We start from the raw sequence: 27885 nt of genomic DNA on the forward strand, positions 1-27885 counted from the left end.
GCAATGTCTCGATAAAAACAAAATCCAAACTAAACCAGACATAAAATACGTTTACAGATTCTTAATTTTGTGCGCTGCATATTACTTTTTGTTTTTTTTTGAATAAGAGGATTTGTTCTCTAAATTCGAGTGAACAGAGGAATGAGGGCTGAATCCGCCTCATTATTATGATCACCAGAGTTCTGCTCTAATACCGAATATCGGAAAAGTGCAGCATTAAATCGGTCTTCCATCACACTATAAAGAAAAGTGGGTTGATCTTTAAATGAAAGCAATTTCTCCCAGTTTTTGATTTCCTATCATCTGTGGCAAAGAAGAACTCGAGAATATATCAGGAAATTCTGAATGCTGTAGCATGCAATAAAGTTCAACGGTGTCCTCGCTTTCCATCAGTTTATTCCTCTACCCAAAAGAAAAAAAATAAAACAGGACAGGATAAAATGGATATAACAAATTCTTCTTCAACTGGACCGCTCGATATTTCATGTCCCCATTTTGCTTTCCTTTCCTTATTTTGTGAGAAGAAACTAAGGAATATAAAAATTCGAGGGAAAAGACCGTAAAAGTTTTCCTTGGTATAATATCGCTACCTTATTCTTTAGGCAGTTCTGTTTTAAGAACATCCCAAGGAGAAAAATCTTATTTGTACTTCTTCACTCCTTTTCCGGTTTACGATATTAGGCACACTAATAAAACTACGAACTGGAGTCTTATACCTCTGCGTGCGAGTGAGCGGATTATTAAATAGTCTTATTAGAATTTGAGTTCAAGAAGATAGTCCAATTTGTAATGTATTCCTGGGAAATTGCATGGTACCAAACACGAATTAATGTCTCCTGCAGCTCTCGTGTTTTTGGTTTCTTTTGCATTACTCTAACACCCATTTTGTTCCACCAATTTTCATGGATTTAATTCTGGACTGTTCCCAGGCGAATTGATGAATCCTTCAACCATTTTTGCACCTGTGGACAGTAAAGACAGCGAGCTTCAGTTTTTCTGGAATACCCACCATAAATGTGGAGTATTAACATTGTACAGCCATCACCAACTGAGAATTTTGAGGGCTGTTTGGATAATTACTTTCTATTCAACAGCGCAAGCCACTGATTTGGTGTTGTGGTAACACCAATGTTTTTAAGGAAGATCTGGATTCATATTAGCATATAAATACTCAGTTGAGTTATAGAATTCGTAGGAACACTACCAGCAATTCGATGTCAATATTTCTACAGTACCAGTGGCTGATGGATCCAAGACGTCTCAATGCAGTCTTGGTTCCTGCTTCAAGTTTTGGCATCAATAGCAATTAAAGTTCCTCACTCAATTTTTGAGGATTACATTGGACCATTGCGGAAATTCTTACCCTTTACACATGTTAAGTGCCAAAGCAACTATGGCTGTGAGGCGTCGGTATATTGTGTCTTTAAATTGCGTGTATCCTGTGGTCGATTATGAAGGGTTATGAAAAAAGTCTATAAAAATTCCTCGCGTTATTGCCGGGATAAAGCAAGCCACTTGGGAAATATGAAAATGAGTATCCAGCAGAGCAGGTCTTTACGAGCTTTAAAATACTGCATCGTTGCTTTAAAAACAAAGTTTAAGGTGGGTGTAAAATGGGACAGATGAATATAAAAGAGACCAGATACAGCAATCTTAGAATGAAAGGATTTTATATATCCTCATACGCTCTCAGGAGAGCTGGAGTAATACGCTGGCTTGTTCATATGGGGGAAAATAAAATAAGATGGTCAAGTATGATGGAAAACTAAGCGGGTGTGGAAACAGTGGCACGGAACGAATTTACGATGAACATTTTATAACTTGTTTATTAAAAATTGAGATGCGATGTTCAGGTTATGATAGAAGATGAGCTTTTAAGGACATTCAACTACAGACGTGGCCTGTAGGAAATCGAGATGATCAAATCCGAAGATGCCAAAGTCAAAAGAACCTTATACTATTTTAAAGTAATATTCTAAACTATACCATTGGCCAATCAAATTGGCCAAACCTGCAATATTGAAGAATCAATCGTTTTTGTTAATGATAAGTGAAATATTCAATTATAAAAAAAGACCAATTGAATCCAGAATCCCTAGACTACGTCCATGTGAAATACTTGTCTATTGATTAGCATGTATTAATCAGTTTTCTAAGTGGACACCAGTAATTCTACAAACAAATCTTGACAGATCAGATCAATGAGTACAGAATAGAGCAAGAGGGATATGGAATTTGCTACTCTGAACAAAATCGGTTTTCAATCATGGTTGGGTTGAGTTGGGGTAGAGGTTTATTTTCGCTACTTCGATCTACAGCAATCGGAACGATCACGGATAATACACGAGAGGGGCGTATATGCAGCTCAAAATCGTTTATTTCAAGAATTTATTAAGCACATATGTCCACCCTCACAACTACACCAATTATTCCACATCACACACTCGCTCAGATCGAAATTAATCTGACACCACAGACATCGTAGAAGATGGAACGACATTATCAGGCTCCAGCAGTTGCGTGATGCCATAATAAATTCTATTCCGGAAAACTCCACAATAATTTACACCGACGGCGGTATGTTTGGTTGTGCGCTATCCGACAGCGGGGCTTAACATTATTATGGCTCATGAGACAGTAAGCATCTCCACTGATATCTCGCCAGGAAGTTCAAACTATACAAAGTGGAATTAATAGCGACCGAAGGCGCTCAAGACTTATTATACGGAGAGACCTCCCTTCTCTTCCGCTTCCATCGTATGCGACAACGAGCAGCCTGCTTATCCCTTAAAACTGTCCCTGTCTAGACACCGATCCTAGACAACCAACAACCCAATACGAGTACAAAAGCAGTCCCCTTTAACGCAGATCGCCTTCAACGAATCCCTTCACACAGGGATGGAAGGAAGTGATTATGCAGACTGATGGTGATATGTGTTCCGACAATCTTGATCCGGTTGAAGAATAGCATCGAAATGAATGGTGGTCAAGAACAGAACCAGGAGATCATCTATTTACTTCACAAGTGTAGTTCGAACTGCAATTCCGAAAGGACATCTAAAGTTACTCATATTGGATTTTCCATTGCGCTCGATGCATTATGGAGCACAAACATCGATAGTCAAACTTGTACCTTTCTTTTAAGAAAATCAGTGTCGGATTCTGTTTAAAGGGAGAATTAACTCTTCATGTGTCAATTACGGGGAAAAATCCGCAGGTAATAATTTATGAATGCCCCAATTCTCACAGGAGTTAAAAAAAATAGCTTTCTCAACAACTTTATTAATCTTGAGGATGGCTGTGTCCTATTCATGGAAACATCATCCCCTGAAAACTTAAGTCTTACTAATTCCATTAAATCTAATCCCGCACGATCTCATTGTGCACTAATCCTACTTAATTCCATTCTGGCATACTCTTTTAAACGTTTAAAAGAGTATGCTCTCAGTGATTTGGCAGGACAAAGCCTAATGAATCTCAACAGACTCGAATAGTCACCATTGGGAGTGTATTTATAAAATCCCAGGTCTTGCATCTTCACGCCGCAAAAGATGGATATCTTTTTATCTTACCGTTTTTTGTAGCAACCAAACTGGGAGTTGATAACTCCAATTTTGGAGAATTCTTCATATTACGATGAGTAATATGAAGATCAAAGTTGCCCGTAAGGGACTTTAGAGAGATACAAATAAATAACGTTAAATATTCCAGGTCAGATCGATAGTGAACATCTTCATAATGGGGATTAAAGACTATAGCGGATGAAATTCGGGAGTCTCTAAGTTTATTAAGGCCTTGGCCTCACAGGGTGGACCTACCAGAATTCAAAAGAGGATTTATAAGATGTAAGAGCGGAAAGTGCTGAGAACAAATGGTTGAACACGTTCTGCTTGTCTGATAAATCTTCTCCAGGGTGGGTTCTTTTCTCAATCAATATCAAAATCCCGACAATTGTCAATTTCTTTGTTTCTTTACATAAAAAAGAATTTTTTAGCTTCAAAGTGGCGCAGAGTAAATAGCTTCTTGCTGTCCTAGGAAGCACAGGAATTAGTCTCTTTTAAATTTATGTAGTATTTAAACATGAAAGTTGTTCAATAAAAAAATACTGATAGCTTTTTCGGTGATAAAATAAAGCCCAGCTGTTCATGGAATAAGTCAAAAAGAATACATTCTTTTTCCACGTTTATTGTATTGTCTTATGCTATACATTTTTCTTAAAGCTTATTCACCATTCAAGAGGAAGCAGGAATAACTTAAATAAAATTCATATAGGATTAAGTTTTATTGGTAAAACTTTAAGACCATTTATTACTTCTGACATTCCAGTTGGAGAGCTGACAACAATCTTTTCTTATTCTTTGAAAACTCACTTTCTTCTGTGAGAACCCAAGTTGCATGATTGCCTAATGGCTGAGTTCAATTCCTTGTTGGATTCATGTTGAATTCTTTCCGAAAAATCGTTGATATCCTCAAGATAAAACAAAGATAAAATTTTCAATCAATACAAAAAAATTGCAGTTCAAATTGTGGTAGAATTGGTGGCTCACCCTGTATACCATATACAGAAAACTTCGCAGACCAAATCTTATGGATTCCATTATTTTCTCAGAATGGGAGAGGGGAGGATATAATTATTTTGGTTCGCCAAAGTCTTAAAACAAAACAAGCCATGTCTTGAAAGACTCAAAAAGGGGAACACGCTTCAAGGGCCTTTACCATCGTATTCTTATTGTCTGTGCAATCATCAGATGCTAATTTCTTAACAATGACCAGGTCCCACACTCTGATCACCAGCCTTTCCTTCTATCCTTGTAATTAGCTGCAGCACAAAGCTGTCTTTGTGAAGTGGAACGTTTTCCAACTGTAAACTTGGCACGTTTCTCAAGAAATACTGTCACTTTCGCTTTTCTTAAATGCTACCACTTTTTCTCGAGAGCTTTTTGCTTCTTGCACTTACACAATCGGCGACTACCAAAGAGCAAGGATGTGAAGAAAAATCACCGTTAATGATCTATTCGTTTAAGGGAAAATAAATGATGCAACGTGTCATAGCTCTTAACCTTCGTTTCTCTTGATCACGCTGAGCACGATTCTGGGTGCGGTCAGGTTATTGATTTCCGCTCTAGAAAACGGCTGAACTCTACTTCCCCTAACATATTGGTGCTTGATAACGAAACAGTGTGTCACCGATGTCGGCAGTAACGCCCGGGATATGGAACAATGCCGTACGATAAAGCGAAGACACCCCTTTGTAAGTTTACAATGCAGATTGGATGCTGCGATTTGATTCAGCCGGACAGATTTAAGAGTAACTGGAAGTTACTTCGTGCGCCACCTTCTCAGTCAATTAAATTAAAGAAGAGTAACTAGATTAAGGATAAAGTAAAGTAATTAGGCTAAGACAATGTCGTTTTTATAAGCAGTTAACGCTACAAGATTATCTCAAAGACCAATTAGTACAATCAAATCAATGGGCCTGCATTATGTCAGAGTTTTTGAACACTATTCATTCTTTTAATGGTTACGTTGGCCAATGGAGTGACGTTTCACACTTGGTTCCTTGCTTTATAAGGAATAAGCGAAAACAGATTGAAACAAATGTGTGTTGAGGACCCGTGGTTAACTTAATAACAGCTTTCTTACTTGCATTACCATCTTAGACACTTACCAAGTGCTCACTCAATCAGAAGGATCATATGAGCAGGTTAAATTTGTATACAGAGCTCACAGATCTTTATATATTAGTCCGATCTGAACAGAATTCAAACCCGGGTCCTTTCCTCAAGATGTTGAAGAACATCGGTTGTAACCACCTTGCTAACCTCAAAGGTTATTTAGTAACAGCCAAACGTTCACGCTCTTGTTAGACGATGGCTCCCCAAAGTGCAATCTTTGGCACGGCATGTTACTCTCTAATTAAGGGTAACGTACGCTTCCGGGAAAGACTACGTCCATCTGAAGTTCACAACGGAATCGAGACTTATCGCTGAAGACTACAGATCCATACATGACAACAATCAGTTCTTTCTGGACGTCAATGGAAAACTGATTAACAAGAAACAGTTAGCCTGTATGCAATGGTCGCGAAGCATTCTGTATTCTCAGATATAAATTCTTAAGTTGATGCTGGTAATCTGATCTTCTTTGTAAAGCATGCGTGCATAAGTAATGAAACTTCAGAATTTCATTTGGTGGACTTTTTTGGACAGAGACTGGTCCAACAGAAGTGAAGCGAATTCTGTAAGAAAGTCTGTCTATTGTACGAACAATCGTAACTTGATTGCAATGCGTGGAAAATGTGTGATCTTAAATTAAATTTATTATGTGATTTGTGTTTTGGCCAGTTTTCAATGTTTCTTTTTCTAAATGTGGATCGATACAGTTGAACATTAAAAACAAATCAGTGGAATCTTCACCGTGCTCTTCAAAATATTGCCAAAAGAATGGGGCGTGATTAAAAAAAATCAAAAAGATTGGGAAACATGTTCGGAGCTGGTATATTCACCAGTAATTAGATTAATAAAGAGCTGATTATAAAATCTACAAAAGGTAGATATTTATAAAAAATGTGGTAAGCATAAAAAATAAGTTTGATGACTTCCAGGAGATTTCCTTATGCAGACAAGGAGGGATTTTAATTCACTGGATTTAACTGAGATGTTATTGTCTTGTCGGACACACATCAGTGTTTATTGAATATTTAGGAATCTGCTTGGTTGCACACGTTGTCAAGCTGTAGGGCACATAATATAATCGCACACAGAAATTTTGGATTTCTGTGTGCGATTATATTATGTTGGTTTGACAGTTTATATTGTATATATACTGTTGGAGACTGAAGATGTTTCCACTACGTTCTTGACTACTCAGTTTAAATACGGTTTGAAATAAATTGTTCGTGATAACTACCTGCCGCCTTTTACCTCCGCTTGATTTGATTAATTTTTTTCACTTAGGCACTGGAAAAAAAATTCACGAGTCAACTTAAACGATTGCTTCTACTAAAACCCTTATTGATAACCAAGTATCATTTATATGGAAGTGAAATTAATATTCTATGCATAAAACGCTGACACAAAATTTAGGATGCAGAAGACAAAACTTCAAACAGTCTTCAAAATGGATTATAAGCCAATGAAAACTAATATCAAAATACATGATTTTCATTGCTATGGGCATTTCTGTTTCTAGTTTACCTTTGATGATAAAGATTTATTTATAGATATGTTCTTATATGCCTTCTGGAGATAAGATTGCAAAAGATTTGAAGGGCTTCTGGGACAGATAACGAAGGCAAATATGCCCACTGCTACAGCGCTTTGATATATTACCATTTTGCAGTTTCCACTCGAAATGCAAAGCTTGACTGTGAGTGCACATCTCACTCATTTCTCCTAATTAATGCGAAGAAACATTCAAAACATTTTCTGAGCTATTAAAACTTAGCTGGAGGAGAATCAGTGATTCGCGAGCGCTTCTCAGAATTCCTCTTAGCCTTTATAACTAAGATTAAAAATTGAGACTTGGTGACATTTTGTTTAGCTAATTTAAGTGAGCCAAGGTTGCTGAGGTTTGTTTTTGTGCTAAGGAAACTAAGGCTATAAGGAACCACTTTATTCTATAATTTCAGAATTAACGTTGGTCATTTTATAATTTCTGCGCTAAGGAATTTCTTTTAAGAAATGCATGCTATCTTAAGAATTTTATTCTTAAGATCGGAAATAAATTCATGTATTAAATAAGATATCTGCACTCAGAACCTTGCGGCTTCAAGAGAGCCCGTTTATAAAATGACCATTTGGTTAGAAGTGGGTTGGTCGCCGAAGGAGACATACGACAATAGGTAGATGGTACCACCTTCTTTATCCCATTGAGGAATACTTTGCTTGTTGACATATCAATGGAGAAGAGAAAAAGAGGATGATCCCAGTTCTTTAAAGAACGTGCGGATGATTGATATGACCGCCAGGGCCTATAAAGGATGACATGCAAATAGAGACGCCACTTTCAATGAGTGGGGTCCATTATCAGGAACGCTAACGGCATTTGTAAAATAAAGTAATGAAATGGAGCACCGTCAGGAGGGTTCATTTCAGCTATAGTTCCAGGATTCTTTACTTATATATTCGTTACGGCTAATGTACTCTGTTGGGTTACGGTTTTCTTTATGCCAGTCACATTATCCAACTTTCGTTTTCTTCTATCCATTCTTAAGTAAAGAAATACTGAATTGAAATTCACGTTGGCATGAAAAAGGATGGACAGATGGATGGACGAAGAATAAATTACCTAATAACATTAGAAGATGGACAATAATTATTATCCATCTGTCGATGGGACTATATCGACTATTCGTATTATAATATTTGTTCACTAACTGAACATGAATTGCCCTGGAGTTTGCAGAATATATCATTTTCGAAAGTAAGACATTCTTCAAGAATCTGGAGATGAATTTTGTGTTTTCATGTAAGGTGAAAAGAGAGCGTGATTAAAAGTATTTTTCCCGATTCGTCTGATTGCTAGATGCCTCCCGGATTGCGAAACAAGGACAGAACAAACAGATCGATAGTAACTTGTGCTTGATGGTGTTTGCTGTCAAGACTGTTTCTCTCAGATATCTTGATAGAGGCCCCAACAGCTATGCGCCAAAACCTGCCTGCTAATTGTACAAGATAAATAAATATTTTTCGGTTAAAAGCCTGTAACTACAAGCCTCATACCATGGTGTTGATTTAATCGAAGTGATAAATTAGAAGGATGCAGGCTGTGACATTTTCACATTATTTTTGTAACTACCAAACACGATGCCATTACAACTCTTTGGACTGTGCTTCGTGTCTGATGGTAATGTGCAATGAACGGAGGGCGCATTTGCGCAGTTAAAGCTGTAGCATTTTAGAGAGGCACGAAATTTAATACATTATAAACATTGGAGTGTTAGCTTAACATTTCAAGTGCCGAAACTTCAATTTATAAACTTATACATCTCAAAAATTAAGGAATGGATATGGTGTATCCAATTGGACCACAATTGGATGCATACACAATACACACGTGTGTATAAATGCTTCTTGATCGGTTTGCCCTTTCTGCACAAAAAATTCAGAGTTCTAAGTGAAAGAAATAATCCATCCTTCCCTGAGACCGACTACCTCGGCCATGTTTTGAACAAAGTCTAAAAATTGTCGCTCCACTAACAAGATTCAGACTCAGTCTTTATCCACCCAGTGTAGGAGGACGGTGGTTGCAATCAATATGCTAAATGCAAGGGCTTGTCAGGTAGTGCGCAATGAATTTAAAATATTGTACGATAAAGAATGGAATTATATTAAAATATCAACAGACCTTCGACAAAATCTTATTTTCCCTATTGGAAAAGCAGGCAACAGGCTATCAAATACCAACACATGAAAGAAGCCCTATTCCTTTAGTTTACTTCAAACACCAAGCTATGGAACCTCAAAAGGTAAATCTTTAAGAACAGCACAGTTTCTATTTGACTAGCCAATGGAACCTTGCAAAGCACAGTTGGAACAGTCAGGGTTTCGACTGGTTAGATTATGCTAGCAGGCTACACCAGAGTTCGTCTCGGCTGGTTGTCTGTGGTGGCTATCTTGCCCTCAACGGCCGTCTAAGAGATATGCTATTTGGGACCGGGTTCCTTTTGACTGTAGAAGCGCTAATGCCTCTCCAATAGAAGATATGAGCTGGCCATCTGTACTCTGTTTCCATAGCGTATCACAGTTTGATTTTTGCTTTTTTTTCCCCAAATATAATAAAAGTATGTTTAAAAATATATGTATCAAATTTGAGTGCAAGTTTTACAGACCAAATCAGTATTTGCTAAAACTTTCAAAGATAACGCATGGCTATATAAAATATTCCATCACCGGGCAGCAAAATATCAAAACCTGTAGTATGAATATACCGCAGTATGGATATAAAATAAATTCGAAATTGGTTTCCAAGGTGAGTGTGAATTTCAAAGTGTACTTGACACCCCGACATTTTCTCCTCTTCTTTGTGTTGTCACAGAGTCCTGTCCTTCACCGTTGGTTTCAGAGCACAGTTACGTATTGATGCTAACGGTAAATGGGGTTGGAAATTTCCAGAGGAAATAACGAATAGTGGTTTCAGCCCGGTGGGCACGCGGGATGTCCAAAGCAGAAGTGTGACGAGACGTCTGGGACAATAAAAAGAGCAAATAGCCTTTCACGCTGAAAAAACAGAAAAAAGAATATAAACCTTGAGGGCAATGCGGAGTGACGTCCTTCATGCGTAACCTGTGGAAATCGGCTGTCGGTAGGGAGCGACATTTGAAGCATTAGGATGACAACACCATCCCCTGGTCTCTATATATAAAGCAAATGACAACCGAGTTCAGAGGAGTTTTAAGGATGTCGATAATCAAACAAGTGACCTTCGCCTAGAGGCGTGGATATGTCAGTCATTTTTTCTTGAAACCCAAAGAACGTGGAGGAGGGATTAACTCCAACTTTTATAGTTTAATCTGTGGAATAAGACCTTGGTGATTGGGTATGTTGTTCGTCTGAAACCCGAGCTCTTCATTAGGTAGTCATTAGCTGGAAGTGTCCATTTAAAACAATTGTGCTAAAGAAAAACAATTTAATTATTTACTAATTCATGATTATGATATATAAAAGTTTATTTAAACCTTTGTGCATTAAAAATGAAGCCAACTTCAGTTTGGTTCTTTGCTACAATTAACTAAAACGGATAACGTTAATTGAGTAAAATGCGGTCTGATTGGTTGGCTTTCGCTCAACAATATTTAACACCTTAAAACTTCCAGCAGAATTACTGAAAATAAAACTTGAGACAACAGTTTTTTATTGATCGTACAGAATGCACTCAAATGTTGAACTCTGACTTTTTCCTATACAACGCAGGTTGGAAAGGATTTGTCAGTTTACATTCTTTTAAACTCGGGCTAACTGGAAATTTGAAGTGAAAGGTTGCTCTTACTTTATGTGAATCCTCAATGCATTAAAAATGCACGTGCATTTTTTCCAGACTGAAAAGATGTGGCCCTTGTGTATATAATTAAGTTAATGTTTCCAAGCGTTTGATTGTGCATGAATTAACCACGTTTTTCTCTTGTGGAATGTTTGAATTGGTACTCTTTGAAAAAGGTCGATGGACGTGCCGGACAACCGACATCACGTAACCACCTAACTAAACAGGATTTAGCAGTCTGTGCGTGCACATCACTGTCAAACTGTGGGGGAGGGTTTGGGCAGAATGTGGGTATTTCCTGTCGGGCCGTCTCAACAGACAGTGTCTGTCGACATATCGTGCTACTGAGTCGCACGTAGCATCTATGTGACGAACGACTGAGGTATGGTGATCTATCTGATCACGTCAACTAATAATGGTTCTTTGTTTCTCAGGAAGATCATCTGGCGATTATGACACTTCCTGTCCATCTACTGTATCAACTCGACCTTACACTGTGGAACTTTCACCTATTCACACGGTTAACCTTCCCGGTGGCAGCTACATTACTGAGGACTTAAAAGACAAAGGGAGTCAGATATTAAACAAATAAAGAGGGAAAGCGCACTGCACCAAAAGCCTAATTTGATGTCAGTCCTATAGGTCGTGTTAGAATTTGGCATTCAATTTGGAGTCTGTGGGGAATGTGGTTTGTACTGGACAGAAAGATTCGCGAAGGCTTCCGGCTCTATTCACATCAGACAGAATGGATGAGGAATGATATGAGGGAATTTGTGATGGTGTTTGAATAGACTGGATGTTTTAATAGATGGAATCCTTGTTCATCCAAAATAGACGTTTCGCACTCAAAAGTTTAAAAAGGTGGCACTTTTGTATATTGTAAAAGTTTCTCTCTCTGGTTTTGGTAAGCCATCTTAAGACGATATTTGAGGTTCATAGTCTCTGAGACTAATGATATTGAAATTTCACATAATTTAAAGAAAAAACATTCGAGCCTACAGGCAGAAGGCTCCTGGGGTTAATGGGGGGCGGCAAATGAGTGCATTGAACCATTGAGGCTAATTATGAGAGCATCACTGGACTCGGGAGTGATTCCGTTGGATTGGAAAAGTGTCAGTGTATTTCCACTGACAAGAGTGAAGTGGGAAATTATCGGCCGGTCAGTCTAACTTCAGTAGTAGGGAAAATCATGGAGGCAGTGATCAAGGACGGAATTCAAGATCATGTAGATAGAAATGAAATTCTGAAGGATATTCAGCATGGTTGACAGGGTCACTCATGAGCTGAATTTAGGGAATAATTTCGACATTGTTCATTTGGATTTCAGCAAAGCATTTGACTCCGTTTACTTTATTAGCTGGAACAGGTTGGAATCATAGGGAAAATCCTTGGATAGAAGAATGGATTCAGGACAGGAGACAGAGGGTTGTGATAAATGGTTATTCCTCAGATTGAGTTAGATGTAAGAAATGGGGTTCCCCGAGGATCAGTATTAGTGACCACTGTTTTTTTTTTCAATTTTCATAAATGACATCGCTGAAGAGGGCGTGATGTCTAAATTTGCTGATGATGTAAAGATTTATAGATTAGTTAATGGTCACTACCAAGTAGAGCTTCTTCAGAATGACCTAGAGACTTCAGGGATGGTCAGAAACAGCTTTGCGTTAATCCAGCAAAATGCAAGGTATTACACCTGGGGAACAGTAACCCCAAAATAGTTTATACACTTGGTGGAGTTGAACTAAAGCCAATAGTGGAGGAAAGGGACTTGGGTGTTACATACGGTCAGATATGAAGTTCTCCGAGCATTGTAGACAGGTTGCAAGGAAGGCCCATGGTGTCCTATTTGATGATTTATCGAACATATGCTAGTAGAGATAAGGACGTCATAATCCCATTATATAAGGCTATTGTTAGACCACACTTGGAATACTGTGTTCAAGTATGGAGACCGCAACCTAAAGAAAGACATTCAGCTTCTTGAAAGGGTCCAAAGACGAGTAACTTGCCTTGTGAGATCGGCAAAATGGCGTCCGTTTGAAGATAGACTTCGAATATGTGGGTTGCAGAGACTGGAAACCATGCACCTTAGAGGAGACTTGACTGAGGTGTTTGAGGCTCAGAGGCATTAAATAAATTTAATGAGGACTAAATTTTCACGGTTATGAATGATTCTAGAACTGGAGACCATAAATTCAAGTTATGGGGAGGAGATGTTTAGATTGGATTGCAGGAAGTTACAAAGAGAAAAAATACACCTATTTTGCACATCGAACCCGCAACCTTTGGACTAGTATACTTTTCTCTTAATTCCTGGACCACGAGGACTGATGCCGGAAGAGAACTATAGGAAGTGGTGTCATTGTTCAAGCAAACAAAGATATCTGCTTCTTGGTGAGATTTTATATTTAATTTTAAAAGTTTCTAAAATCGAAATCGACCGGAACTGCAACTTGATCCAATCTCTTACGGTCCAGCGAAACGATAGCGAATCCTAACCCTCAGAGACTGCTGATGGGTGCTAATTATCCCCCTGAAGGCCGTGTGAGGTGTGCATTGGGACGCAAGAGAAAGTTGCAGTCGTTTCCACTCCTTTAAATCGCTTGAAAATGGTGTAGCGCAGGATATGCAGTGATTATGTCTGGGTGGTACCAAAGCCGAGCCATCAAGATGTCTCGGCTTTGGACAGTATTAGATACCAGCTGTGGTATCTAATAAGCCGAGCCATCTTGATGGATCGGCTTTGGTACTACCCAGATATTTGCAAAACCTCCTATCAGAATATCACCATGTTCCCTTGAGTCTTGTGTTGTTCTTAAACGACTGATGGTTAAATTATGCGTACATTCTATGGTTGACTTGTCTATTTTTAAAGAGATAATCACGACTTTATTGGTAGACTAATCAGACCATTATAAGTCGACAATGAGAATTATTTTTAAACGTAGTGGCTGAGCTTTCTTGTTATTTAAGATATAAAATAAATAATCAACATCCAGAGAGAGAAATCCGTATTTAAATTTCAGCGAGAACCTTCCTATAAAGAAAATGGACTTGTTACCAATAACCTGTTAGAATTTGGCTTAATAAATCGAGATCAAGTGTTTCTACAAATAAAACAAAACAGTTATTTGACCCCCCGCGTCTCTAGGTTACAAGCTAATCTATCTCTGTCTCATTTCTATCTTTTTTTATGACACGATTTTCTTTTTTTAATTGAAAACAAAGTTTATTAGGCTTGTACTTTTTTCTGGATAGTGTCCAAGAATCCCATTATATGAAATTTAATGTTTCATCTTCACCTTTCCTTTTTTGTCACATGTTTTAAATTGGATTGTGTCCAGACTGAGTTAAAGAATGCATAAAAACGATTATGGCAAAATGTGTTTAGTAGAATTCAAACAACTTGACCTTTTGTTAGAAATAAGACAAATTCAATACGTTATAGAAACACTGCATTCCATAAGTTCTGAGAAACCTATTTTGGGGCGAATATTTATAAACTATTCAGCGAAATCTGATTCTTGGTATCGACAGTGAAATCGCTATCAAACAGGATGTTATTTGTTATATGGCAATGGATACGCCCTGTATAAAAGCCAATTAATCCTTGTCCCTTTTCAAAAAGAGAGGAATAATTACACCTTTGTGACCTTTCACCATGATTTTATATTATAAATAGCAGTAGGGCAGTATCCATGATTTTAATAGATCATGTACTGTTTTTCTCATATCTGTTGCGTGAGTGCTGTTCAAGAAGTAGTGGAAACTTTTCATTGTACACGCAATCGTGAGCATGAATCGCGTGGTTTAAGTTACATAGAAAAGGAGACCGTTTTAGAGTAGCAGCAAGTTGCTAAGTCTCTGTAAATTGAGAGAGTTCTTGCGATGAAGGAATAGTGTAAGTGCGTGCTGCAGGTGCTCTAAATTATGTTTCCGACGCAAGAACAGTCCTCTTGAACGAAGACTGAGGTCGCATGGAGACAAAGGCAAAAGGGGCGTTTTTGGCAATTTTTTTTTAGGAAAAAACCCTGTTTTTGGGGAATAAAAACCATAAACCCCATCCGACACCCGCAATATGGCTACATTGTGTAAAAAGCCCCTCCCGTTGAGACGGTGTTCATAACCACTGAGTTAGCGATTAGGACAATTGTAAAGGAGGGAATGTAACCGCTAAATTTTTGTAAATAAATCTTTGTTTCCACAATTTAATTTCCTCTATTGTCACCTAAACACTATTTATAAATATGTAAATGAGGAAGATCAATCTTCTCAAATATGCAAGCTATTAAAATAATGCAGCTTCTAATGTCTTTCATATGTTACAATTAGCAGTGCAAATTTTTCACGCATTTATTTATGATAATTTAATTTTCCATAGGTGTTCCGGCCCTACAAGATTTTGACACCAAACCCAACGACGCTGAAGTGAACCCAGGAGAGACAACAGTTCTCACATGCAAGATTAGGAACAGGAAAGGCGAGTGCGCGTGGCTGAAAGATGGTGTCGTAGTTGGCAAGATTCCAAACAAATATATCTTCCACCGTGAACCTTCTGACGGAGATTGCAGTATTACAATAACCAATACGCGTTTGGAGGACGACGACGGTCTGTGGCAGTGTCAAGTGACACAAGCGTCTCTACAGGAACCGACACTGACGTCACCGGAAGTGAAAATCACCGTGAGAGGTAAAGTTAACTCTAAGATATTTAAAGATGCCAGTGCGACTGAACTGGTTGCGGTTTAAGATAGAAATTTAGTGGTCATGGTTTAGTTTTTCATCCCGCAAAACAGATAAACAGAAAATTTACATATACGAGGTATTGTTGACTGTGACTTAACCGGATGAATCCTTGAAGTTAATGGTTTACGCTCCCATAACGGACGACAAAAACTTTGTCAAACAGGAGGGTTTTACTAAACATTTTAAGTCTCGAATCCTTGAATGATCATGCCTTGATCAATAATGATCCTAATGCTCTTTAAACTTTAGACCCATAAACGCACACGTTGTTTGGGGGACTTTGACGGATGGAGTACTTTGGTTTTAACGCGCAAGCTCATAAATGTGTGTTCATGGTCCCATTTACATGTTGAGTATAAACATAGAAAATTCGGAAGGATGGATCTGCATTAGAATGTTGGGTTTCGAGTGGTTCTGAGCGAGCTAATTAGCGATTGTGCTTTACAGAAACGTGACATTCATTAAAATCCGGTTTCATATCATCAGCAAAAGGAAATAACTCGATATTAAATTTTCAGTTACGGGTTCTGAGATTATTATAGATTAAAAATAAAAGAGGACCCTGAGGTACCACAGATAGGAAAAGGGGGTTACATCCTTCATGATTACTCAAGCAGGTTTGTTAGATATAGTAACGGCGTATCACTGTAAAGTTTTCAAATTTGGACTCATCAGACAAGGTTATGGATCCCGACTACTCAAGTATCCAATTAGCATTCTTTAGCTCAGGTTAAGAGGTCTTTAGTCATGAATCCTAGAAGTGTTTCTTAAGAGGTCGATTTACTTTCAGACCACCGAGGGCAAGTGAAAGAACCGTCTTCATCAGAGAGTTCTTGTACCCGCTTTTACACCAATATGTTCTCCACATGTCTTTTAGATTTCTGGAGTTTGCATTATGATCGCGGAGGTTTAGATCTTTAAAAGCTGGTCCTGTGTTAATTGGATTCAGCTGTGTTGCAGATTTTCCTTTGAAATTTCCAAATTTCATATTTCTTTTTGGGAATTCTTGAGACAGAAAGTCTGATCACAGCCAACTTCTCTATAAATATATTGACAAGAAAAAGTCAATATGAATAGCATCAATTAGACTCTTCTTCCTAGGAGTTAAATGCTGAATAGAAACTAATGGCCATTCCAAAAACACTATCCAATTAGAGGGTCGGCAAATGAGAAGAATTCAGCATGCTGCAATGGCATGGTAATATTAGGAAGACCAAAGCTGAGTACCCCTGTGTATTGGGCGTACGACTCAGTCCCTCATGACAAGTTACTGTATAAGCTGGAACACGTTGGGATTATTGGAAAGATTCTGAAATAGATCGGAGGGTGAATGCTATTAGCATTAGCATTAGTAGAGGCATTTGATGCAAGAAAGCAAGCTTATGCAGCATCAGCCAAAAAAAAAAAAAAAAAAACCCACTTCCACTTCACCCCTCTGTTCGTTCAAAATACCTGACCAGCTGAGCCTTAAACTTATTTAGGCTATCAACCTCCACCACAAGGGATGGAAGTCTGTTCCACCAACCAACCACCCGCTGGCTAAAGGCAAATTTCCGCACGTCTATCGTACATCTGTCTTTCCTCAATTTGAATTTATGCCCTCTCAGGTGATTTTTCTGAGCTAGAGGAAGAATCCCATCAGCATTGAGCATGCTTAAACCATTCAAGGCTTTATACACCTCTATCAGATCACCTCGCTGGTGCCTAGTCTCCAGACACTGTAATTTGCAAAACTTAAGCCTTTCTTCGTAAGAGCACCCCTTTGTCCCATTCACTAATCTTGTTGCCCTTCTCTGTACTCGTTCCAGCAGCTCTACATCCTTCTTGAAATGAGGCCTCCAGACCTGTATACAGTACTCTAGGTGTGGCCTGACCATTGCCTTATACAATGGAATAATCACCTGCTTATCCCTGCTCGAAAAATTCCTGTATATCATTGACAATACTCCATGAGCTACTCTTGCAGCCCGTCTGCACTGCTCAGAGAACTTCATATCTGCCTGCACAACCACCCCCAAGTCCCTTTCATTCTCTACCACTGTCAGTGTTGTACCACAGAGTTGATACGTTGCTCTGGGGTTGCTGTTTCCCATGTGTAGTACTTTACATTTGTCAATGTTAAACTTCATTTGCCACCTCTCAGCCCATCTGCTCAACCTTTCCAGATCCTGTTGCAGCAGCATAGTGTCAGTAGTGTCCTTGACAACCCTGCCAACCTTTGTATCGTCTGCAAACTTGGACATTAATCCCGATATACCATCATCAATATCATTTATAAATACAGAAAACAATAATGGACCCAACACTGAGCCCTGAGGGACTCCACTAATAACATCAGTCCACGATGAGCAGTGTCCATTGATTACCACTCTCTGTCTTCTCCCCCTCAACCACCCCTTTATCCATAGAAGCAATTTGCCTCCAATGTCACACTGCTCCAATTTGTGTAGCAGTCTTCCATGTGCAACAGTATCAAAAGCCTTTCTAAGATCCAAGTATATAATATCAAAGCTATTCCCTGCATCCAGTTCTTTTGTGACTACATCATAGTATCTAATCAAATTGGTCAGGCAAGACTTCCCCTTAACAAAACCATGCTGTGTCTGAGCTATAACTGAATTCTTGTCTAGATGATCCTGCAGTGCTTCTTTAACCAGTGCCTCCATTAATTTTCCTGGAACAGAAGTTAAGCTCACAGGTCTATAATTACTTGTGTCAGCCTTTGATCCTCCTTTGTGAATTGGGGTCACATTTGCACATCTCCAGTCCATGGGTACCTCCCCTGAGTCCAAAGAAGCTCTCATAATTATGGCTAAGGGTTTGCTTACCTCCTTTGCTGCCTCCTTTAATATAACTGGATAGATCCCATCCACCCCGGGTGCCTTTCTTGTGTTTATCTTCAACAGTTTCTCCTCCACTTTACTCCCAGTTATTTTAAGATTCTGTAACTTACTGCTAGAGTTGAATACACCTCTGGCATTCCCCTCGCTGAATAACTCCTCATGTGTGAATGTCGATGCAAAATATTCATTTAGTTTGTTAGCTACCTGAGCAGGATCATCAACACTTGACCCATCAATATCAAGTGGACCAATCTGATTCATCCCCTTCCTTCTAGAGTTTACATAAGTAAAGAACTCTTTGCTGTTTTTCTTTGCATCCCTTGCCAAGGATTTCTCGTAATCTGCCTTCGCTGCCTAACCTCCTTTGTAACTTGGTTGCATATCAACTTGTATCTACCATAGGCTTCTGTGTCATGTGTTAATTTGTAAGTATCCCATGCATTTTTCTTCTCTGCCATATGCCTCATTAGTTCATCTGACATCCATTTTGGCCTAAACCTTGAACAATATTTCTTCGTTGGTATGTAAAGCCTAGTAGCTTCCAAGATAAGTTCTTTGAATGCTTCCCATTTTGAATTTGCTGTTGGTTACATCATCAGTTGGTCCCACTGTATAGAATTTAAATACTGTCTCAGTCCATCGTAGTCGCCTTTACGGAAGCAATAACCCTTCCCTTTACCCCTAATGGTAGTTACCTCTTTGAGTAAATCCCACTTCAGCACACTGTGATCACTGCCACCTAGTAGTTCATTTATCTGCAGATTCTTAATGCATGAAGAATCACTGCTGATAATCAAATCAAGAGTATTACTCCCTCTAGTTGCCTCCCGAACATGCTGATGTAGAAAACAATCATCCAATAAATCCACAAAAGCCCTGCTAGTGTGTGAGTAACCAGCCCCCAAATTCCAGTAAATATCTGGGAAATTAAAATCTCCCATTATAAGACTCTCTGATTTACTGGCCCACTCTATTTCCCTGTACAGTTTCTTATTATACTCATCAGAGTCATTAGGCCTATAGCACACTCCTACTCTCAATTTTGATCTCCCAATGTTTATGTCACACCAAACTGACTCAACACTGCACTGTCCAGCGATGTCGACTGGCTTCACTTCCTTGGTTTTTATGTATTTCTTAACTAATAGCATAACATTTCCCCCCTTCCTATCCTGTCTATCCTTTCTGTAGACGTTGTACTCCCCAAATTCCAGTTCTGCATCCCTTATATCTGTGTGACACCACGTCTCTGATATCCCAACAATATCTGCCTTTGATGTTTTGAGCAATACCTCAAATTCATCAAATTTATTTACTAAACTCCTAGCATTGGTGTACACGCAAGTATACCTGCACCTGTTTCTATTCTTAGCTACCCTAACACAACCCATGTGTTTACTTGTACCGCAATGGCTCCCAGCAGCCTCTGAAATACCATGCATCTTGTTTTTCAGGCTTCTGCTCATTCTAATAGAAGCAGTGCAAGAATCTCTTTCACCTCTGCCAGTGGCTACTGTCAATCTATTGGTCTTTGTCTCTCCCCAAGCTAGCAGTTTTCCGACCCACCTAACACTGCCTCGATAGCATCAGCAAATATTCTTGCACCCTTTCTATTTAAGTGTATCCCATCCCTGTAGAAGCAGTCTCTCCTGTTAACAAGTACAGTCCAGGCTGAAAAAAATTCTACCCCTTGAGCCTTGCACAATCTTTCCAGGGCCGAATTGATCGACAAGGCTCTCATCATATACTCCCTCCTATCGTGTCTGGGCAGAATTGCAGACACTTTCAAATTCAACCCTAATTTTCGGCTTTTGTTCAACAGTGACCTGTACTTGTTAAGTAATTCTGCCGGTCTCCTACGCTTAATATTATTAGTGCCAATGTGTACAACTATATCACCTTTTGTGCCCTTAAAAGATGATATTCGCTCTACAACGTCATCAACCTTTGCCCCTGGCAGACATACCCTGGTCCTGTTCCACCTATCTTTTTTACAAAGCATGTTCCCCGTTTCCCTGACAATAGAGTCACCAACAACTACTAGTTCCTTCGGGACCAGCGCATTCTGCCTTGGGGGTTGCCTCTGTGTCACGCGATGCCCAAGTGCAAGCTCTGGCGTTGATGTGGGCAGCTGAGAGCTTGATGGGCCCCTCAATTTAGTTTCTTCGAGGACATCCACCCTGTCCTTCAAGCTCTCATATAGGCCCACAAGAACGCCGAGTTGTTGCCTGATATCGATACACTCCTTGCATCGCGCACACACAAAGACATCCCCCTTGGCAGTATCATGTCCCGTACCCGATTGCTCTGCAAACATCAAGCAAACAGTGCATTTTATAAGGCTGTGAGTCAGAGGACAACTGCCCCCCCCCCCTCAGTTCTGCTCTGAGCCACAGCACTTCCATTAGCTTGAGCCTTTTGCTTTGCTGCTCTGGTCTGAGTCATGATTCTATTAATTTATTAATTAATTATGTTATGTTATTAATTATATTACGTTTGTAATGTAAGTCGTTATATGTATTTATTTAAACGTACAATTTAACTGCTAACGAAGTTCAACTAACGCTATCTAGTACGGTATATAACCTACGGTATATAACCTACGGTATCACAATGGCGGGAAAGTTAATAACGGTAGCGGTAGTTACGAACACGTGGAAACCCTTACCGATAATTTTACAAGGCCGAGTAAAGAATAAATACACCAAATTAATCAAAAAATTACAAAATAATGTTATACTACTAAATTTAAATCAAAAGTTTTAGAAAAACAATAATTTCAAATCAATAAATAAGAAAAATCCACTTAGCTGCTTGGAACACGACCGTCACGAGTTGCCTCGTCAGCAGACTCTCCTCTAGTCGATGTTATTGTTTGTTTTTTTATGGCGCAATGGAGGCTGAATGCAGGACAGAAGGCAGACGATCGGAATTAATTGACATTCCTTAGATTGGTGTAAACCGGAAGTTCCCCCCCCCTCCATTATTGAAACATTGTTGGTTCTTATTTTCATGAACTACATCGGCTAAGGGAAAGTGGACTTGATGTCCAAAATTTGCTGGCGATGTAAAAATTGGGCGAGTCGTTAATGATCAATGAAAAGCAGCGTTCCTTCAGGGTGACTTGAACAAGCTTCAGGAATGTTCAGAATAGTGGCAGCTATGTTTGAATGCAGAAAAATGCAAGGTCTTACACTTGGGGAATAGAAACCCCAAAATAAATTGTGAGTTTAGTGAGGTTGAACCTCACCATAGTAGAGGAAGACAGCGGGGAGTTAGGATACGAGCAGACATGAAGTCCTCTGAGCAGTGTAAACAGGGGGGAAGGAAAGCCCATGGTGTTCTGTGGATGTTGCATCGAACAATATGACAGTATGCTATTGCAACAGGATCTGGCAAAGTTATGTAGATGGGCTGAGAAATGGCAATTGAAGTTTAACATTGATAAATGCAAATCACTGCATATGGGTAGCAGCAACCCCAGAGTAATATACCAACTGTGTGGTAGTGTTTGTCCACTAGGGGTAGTAGAAAATGAAAAAGACCTCGGTGTAATTGTGCAGTCAGATATGAAGATCTCTGAGTAATATAGACAGGCTACCAGGACAACCCATGGGGTGTTGTCAATGATATAAAGGAATATGCTAGCAGGGATATGGAGGTAATCATCTCTTGTAAAAAGGAAATGGTCAGGCCATACATCTTGAGTACATCACGGGTCTGCAGGCTTCATTTTAGGAAAGATGTGGAGTTGTTGGAACGAGTACAAAGAAGGACAACGAGATTAGTGAGCGAAACAAAGGGGTACTCTTATCAAGAAAAGCTTAAGTTCAGCAAATTGCAGCGTTTGGAGGCTAGGCATCTGCGAGATGATCTGTTTAAGGTGTCCAAGGCTCTGAATGGATTGAGCAAACTCAATCTCAAGCACAATGCTGATGGAATTGCTCTTCTTGCTCAGACCACATACATGAGGAGGCAAATTCAAATTGAGGAGGAATTGAGACAGAAAATGACTGTTGCAAAATAGATCTTGAGGCTCTCACAGACATGCCAAGCCCAGCTACCTGAGTCTAAAACCAAGGTAGAACCGATATTCAGGGGGTGAGCGACAACTCAAGTGGACTTAATTACAGCATAGTCCGGGCGGTCTGTGACAGCCAAATCCTCTGCTTGCATCTTCACGGTGGTGGTGGGGGGACTGTTAGAAATCCTGGGTATAACCCTATGTACAAGTCCTGAAATAAGGCACATAGTATACTGGAGGTGACAACCCAGGTGCGAAACAACGTAAGCAGGGATCCAGACCTTGCTATGTGGTGTGTTACCAGACAATACTATGTTGCTATGTGATAGATGATTCTCCCACTACTTTGCTTACTGGAGGCTTGAAGTGGTGAAACTCACGTTTAGTCTCCAGAGTTAACCCCAGGCAACTCCTCCCTTCCCCAATCTCTCCTATCATGCAGTTTTGATTGATATCTTTTGAGGTTATGATGGACATCCTGACGAAATTCAATTTTCCATATATATCATGAATTTAACGGTGTCGCAGCCCGAGACTCAGAGTTGACCAAACCTCATGTACCTTTCTGGCAGAATCCCAATTATCAGTTGATTCAGTCACTGCTCATCTCAGTTACCCAAATTATTCACAATATGATTCCTTTCTCTCCAAATGTGGTACTTATGTGTATGTCCGCTCTGATAATCCCCATCAGACTTAGTAATTTGAAATTTCCTCTTTTTGTTCTTCTCTGGCTTTTAATTCTTTACCTTACTCCAGCAAATTTATCTGTTGCCTCCATTGCTCTCCCAACTTCACTAATCACTTGGAACTCTTGATTTTCTTTGTTTGAAACTTGGCTTTCTCCAATCCAACTTTCCTAACAGTGAGATAATTTTCCTTGGTGATTTTAATGTTCACAACTCCAGCTCGATTCCGTTTTCTAGTCACATGGACCCAGCTAGTCGAGATGCTGAGGTTTTGCAATTACTAATGACCTCGTATAGATTGTTTATTTGCCTACCAGAATACCAGAAAATCCTAACAACGCAGACGACACGCTTGATCTTTTTCTCAAAAACAACCCTTCTAGGCAAACGGTTGAGGTGAGTGGTCTCCTAGGCACCTCAGATCACAACTTAGTGATGGTCTTTTCACCAATGGAGCCTTTCTCTCGTAGCCATTTTCAATGTCGTGCATTACAAAAATGCAAAATGGGATGATCTTGTTGTTGGTTTGATTAGTTGGTGCAAGGGCTACTAAGACCATAATGCACCTATAAAAATGGGACGATCTGCGAGATTTATTTTCTTCTTTTCCTTGGTTGGATTACTGTTTCAAATATTTTGATGCCAATATGTGCTCAGGTCGTGTCAGTGAAATTATTCTTGTAGGGATGAAATCCTTTATTCCACACTCCGCATTGAAACGTTTTCCTTTATATAAGCCTTGGTTTTCCAATAAATGTGGTAATGCTGTTCAAGATAAGAAAGTTGCATATCGCAATTGGTTTGTATCCAAATCTCCAGGTTCATTTTCATGCACCAAATTCACAACAGTTGTAAAGCAGTTATTAATCAGGCCAAACTAGATTTAAAAAAAAGTCTTAGAGTAGAAAATCCAAATGGTAGTCAAGCATTCTGGTCTCTTGCCAAAAGCTATTGGTCGCAACTTTTACCCATCTCTATTCCAACCTCTGTCAAATCGACATGGTTCTATTTCCATTTTAGACAATAATAGAGCTGATTTGCTAGCATCCAACTTTTCTTCTAATTCATGTATTGACGGTCGTGGCAAATCTCCTCTTACCATTCCCAGTACACTCCATTCAATGCCTCTTGTTTTTCCGTCAAACAGTTGTCATAAGGATTTTGAACAATCTCGATGCTAAGAAAGCCCCAGGTCCTGGTGGTATTTGTCCACTTGTCCACCTTTTTTCACTTTCTTATTCCCAAAGGTGTTTTTCGTTCTGCTTGGGAATTTGCTCATATTTAGCCAGTGCTTAAAAAGGGTGACAAATTCTTCCCATCGAATTATCATCCCATTGCACTTACTTCTACACTCTAAATAAATGGAGAAATCAATTAACCGCCAACTCTTAAACTATCTAGAAACCTTCCACCAGATCAATGATCGCCAGTATGGATTCCGTCAGTAAGGATCGACTGGTGATATTTTAGCTTATGTCACCCATCGATGGATAAATACAGATGGCTTGCCAGCTGTTTTTTTTTTTTTTTATAATTGGCTATCTGGTTTTCTCTCGGAGAGCTCACTGCAGTAATGGTAGATTGCTCTGTCTTCTAACTTCTTCACTAATGACGCTGGTGTTCCCCAAGATACAGTTCTGTCCACTCTTTCCCTCATGTATATTAATGCCCTTCTTCCATTGACCAGAAATCCTATTCAATATTTTGTTGATGATAACATATTGCATTCCACTTGAGAATCCTTGCCCTGCACAAAGAGCTACAACTTCTCGAATATCCACCACCTTAAATGCTGATCTCCAGGTAATTCTCAGTGATGCAAAGATAACTTAGTTGATTTCAATCCTTCTAAAACTCAGTCCTGTCTATCTCACAAAAAGGATTCTTCTGCTTCTATGCTAATCTTTGATGACACTGATTTCTAGGCAAGGTCGTATATCTCTATTGGGGATTATCCTGACTTCTAATCTCTCTCGGTATAAGCATATTACAAATATTGCTTCCTCTGCATCAAAATATCTCGTTTTCTCTTACTTTTCTTCCAAACAACTGTTCACTCTGTGCAAACTTCTCTCAAGCTTCTACATTTCATTCAAAAGAGGGCAGTTCGGTTAATTTATGACTAATCTCTAACAGTCACTCCACTCTCTATATCACAGACGTTCAGTTTTTGCTGCATGCCTTTTCTATAGATAGTCCCATGGACACTGTTCTTCTGAATTGTCTTCTATAATTCTCGCTTCTTCCGAACCAGTCTAAAACGTGCCACAACCAGCCAACATCCTTTTAATGTTCAACTTCAAACTCACAGAACCGAGGGCATAGTCCCCTTATAAGAAACAACTGTAAGACAATATGTCCTAAAATGTCTCCAAGTATGGAGACTCATCTGAAGACATTGACCTTCTTTTTTAAGTCCAAAGATGGGAAATTTGCATGGTGAAATCGGCAAAAGGACAACCTTGTACGATCAGAATTCGATGTGGACTTTGGCAACCAGGCACCTTAGAGGGGACCTGAATGAGGTTTATAAGGCATTGAGATTGATTAATAAAATCAACGAAGGAGGAATTTTCACGGTTATAAGGAATTTAAGAACTATACGGTGCCACCCATTTTCTAAGTATTTTTAGAAAAAGTAATGAATCCAGAAAACCATCTGAGAATCGATTATCTGTTCTCTGGTTCGTCCTTTACCCAACCAGACTGTCACAGTTGATTGTGAAGGGTGGGACTTTCACCTGAGAGTCAAAATTTCTTGAATAAGAGTAATGACTTCGGGAACAAGAGTAACGACTCACTGATAATTGGAAATGGGTTAAATTTAAATAAGTGGCAGCCTACTGGTTTATTGATTAGAACTTTGGAAAATGGACAACTTTTAATTAGGATTTGGTAAAGGCCTTTTGGAAGGTCTGGACGGGGGAAAAAGTAGGTATTTGTTTCGTCTCTAGGGGCTGAATATGGGATTTGTTTATTATATTAGGGTCACCTAGAAAGTCACTTCAACTACCCATATGTATTGGGTCTGTAAATGGTGTGTGTTCGCTGGTCGATTTGCCTTCTTTGCTGGAAAAACCCGAGTTACCGGGGCAGGAGGGGTGGAACGTTGCTATTTACGCCTGAGATATCAACCACGGAGTGAAAAAAGCCCATAAAAGTACTTCTAACATGATTTGAAACGAGCCTCATAATAAAGGCTCGTCCCAAATCATGAATAAAATTTGAGATGGAGTAGCTTTTACAGCCTGGACTGTCAAGTTTCATTGAGAGTTTGGATTGATATTTTTGCAAGTCTGTTATATAACTTTGCGATCGGAGAAAAGAAATGTTGAATTAGGTGGAAGAATCTACAAAAAAAGAAGATCAAAGTTCATGTTTGGCAAATACCAAAGGAAATCTTGACTGCTTTGTGGCAACCATTAAACACGAAGGAGGTGAAAGATCAACAATGGTTTAAGCAGCAATATCTTTACATTCTTCATGTCCTCTCATCACCATGAATGGGTGAATTTTGCCACCGATTACCTCGATATTTCGAGTGAACAGGTTCATCACATGCTGCGAACATTGTTTCCCACGAGCGATGCCTATTTCAAGACGATAATTCTCTAATACACACAACGGATGTGTCCAATCTTGTTTGGGGAGCATGAAACTGAGCCTAAGCATATCCCATGGACTGCACAATCACGAGACTTAAACGTTATTGAGCCACTGTGGGCATATTCGGAGAAGAGAGTGAGAAGAGATTTCCTCCACCTTCATTACTCAAGGAGCTGGAAACAATCCAACATTCTTCTTAAGACAGTTCAATATTTATTTGAATCTATTCCACGTAGAATATAATTCATATCAGAGGCGTTTCCATTATTTTGTTCACCCCCTGTACATGGGCATCTAAAAGTTCCAGAGGCTAGAATTCTACTAATATGTGATTACTGTCCACAGTTAGAGAGAAGGCTGGCGGAGGTGGGGATGTTTGCCGTGTTGGATGTTCCAGTACTGTATATGAAACGAACAAAGGCTGATGAGGTCTGGAAAGTTCGGATCTAAACTTCAATATCACGTTCATCGATCCAATATCGTTAACAGTGATCGCTGATAACTATCTCAATATTAATTATCAATTGTAGAAACGATAGGTGCGGAATACTGCTCATTATCTGAAGAACTGGGATCATTAACCAAGATGAAAGCATTATTAGTAGTGTAATAGTCGAGTGCGTGGCGGGTGGATGAATATCCATTACGTGTCTTGGAGTTGAAGAGTTTGTGTACGTTGTCAACCGTTAAACACGAACCCTCTGCTACAGTTAGAGCTTCTTTTCAATGCATCGATGAACGCTTTTATTAGGACGTTTGCACTTGAGTGCGATTTGAACGCAGTAACTTCAGCCACACCGGATTTTAAGCGTTTATGATTTCTGCCTGTCAGAAGCAAATTATCGCTTCTATTTTTATTTCTCGTTGTATGAATTTAGCTGAAAGAAAACTTTCTTGTTCTACATGAACTACTTCAGCTCCCATTATTCTACCACCCAGGGGAATACTCTTAATTCAAGAATTGTTGATGGAACCCTAGCCTTGATGATTGTAGTAG

General features: G+C 39.2%; 1 protein-coding gene across 2 annotated transcripts in view; it reads left to right on the plus strand.

Moving 5' to 3' along the window:
• Positions 1-27885, plus strand: part of LOC150075002 (irregular chiasm C-roughest protein-like) — a 162420-nt gene that overhangs the window by 74083 nt on the left and 60452 nt on the right. For both annotated transcript variants that reach the window (XR_016547876.1, XM_090388638.1), the window contains exon 2: positions 15362-15670. Coding sequence is in view for 1 of the 2 variants with exons in the window: in XM_090388638.1 (XP_090244764.1) it covers positions 15362-15670 (309 nt within the window). In the remaining variant the exon portion in view is untranslated. The remainder of the gene's footprint in view (positions 1-15361; positions 15671-27885) is intronic.

Source organism: Mastigoproctus giganteus, chromosome 14 (assembly GCF_048544385.1).
Source record: "Mastigoproctus giganteus isolate SK-2022 chromosome 14, ASM4854438v1, whole genome shotgun sequence".
Taxonomy (NCBI): domain Eukaryota; kingdom Metazoa; phylum Arthropoda; class Arachnida; order Uropygi; family Thelyphonidae; genus Mastigoproctus; species Mastigoproctus giganteus.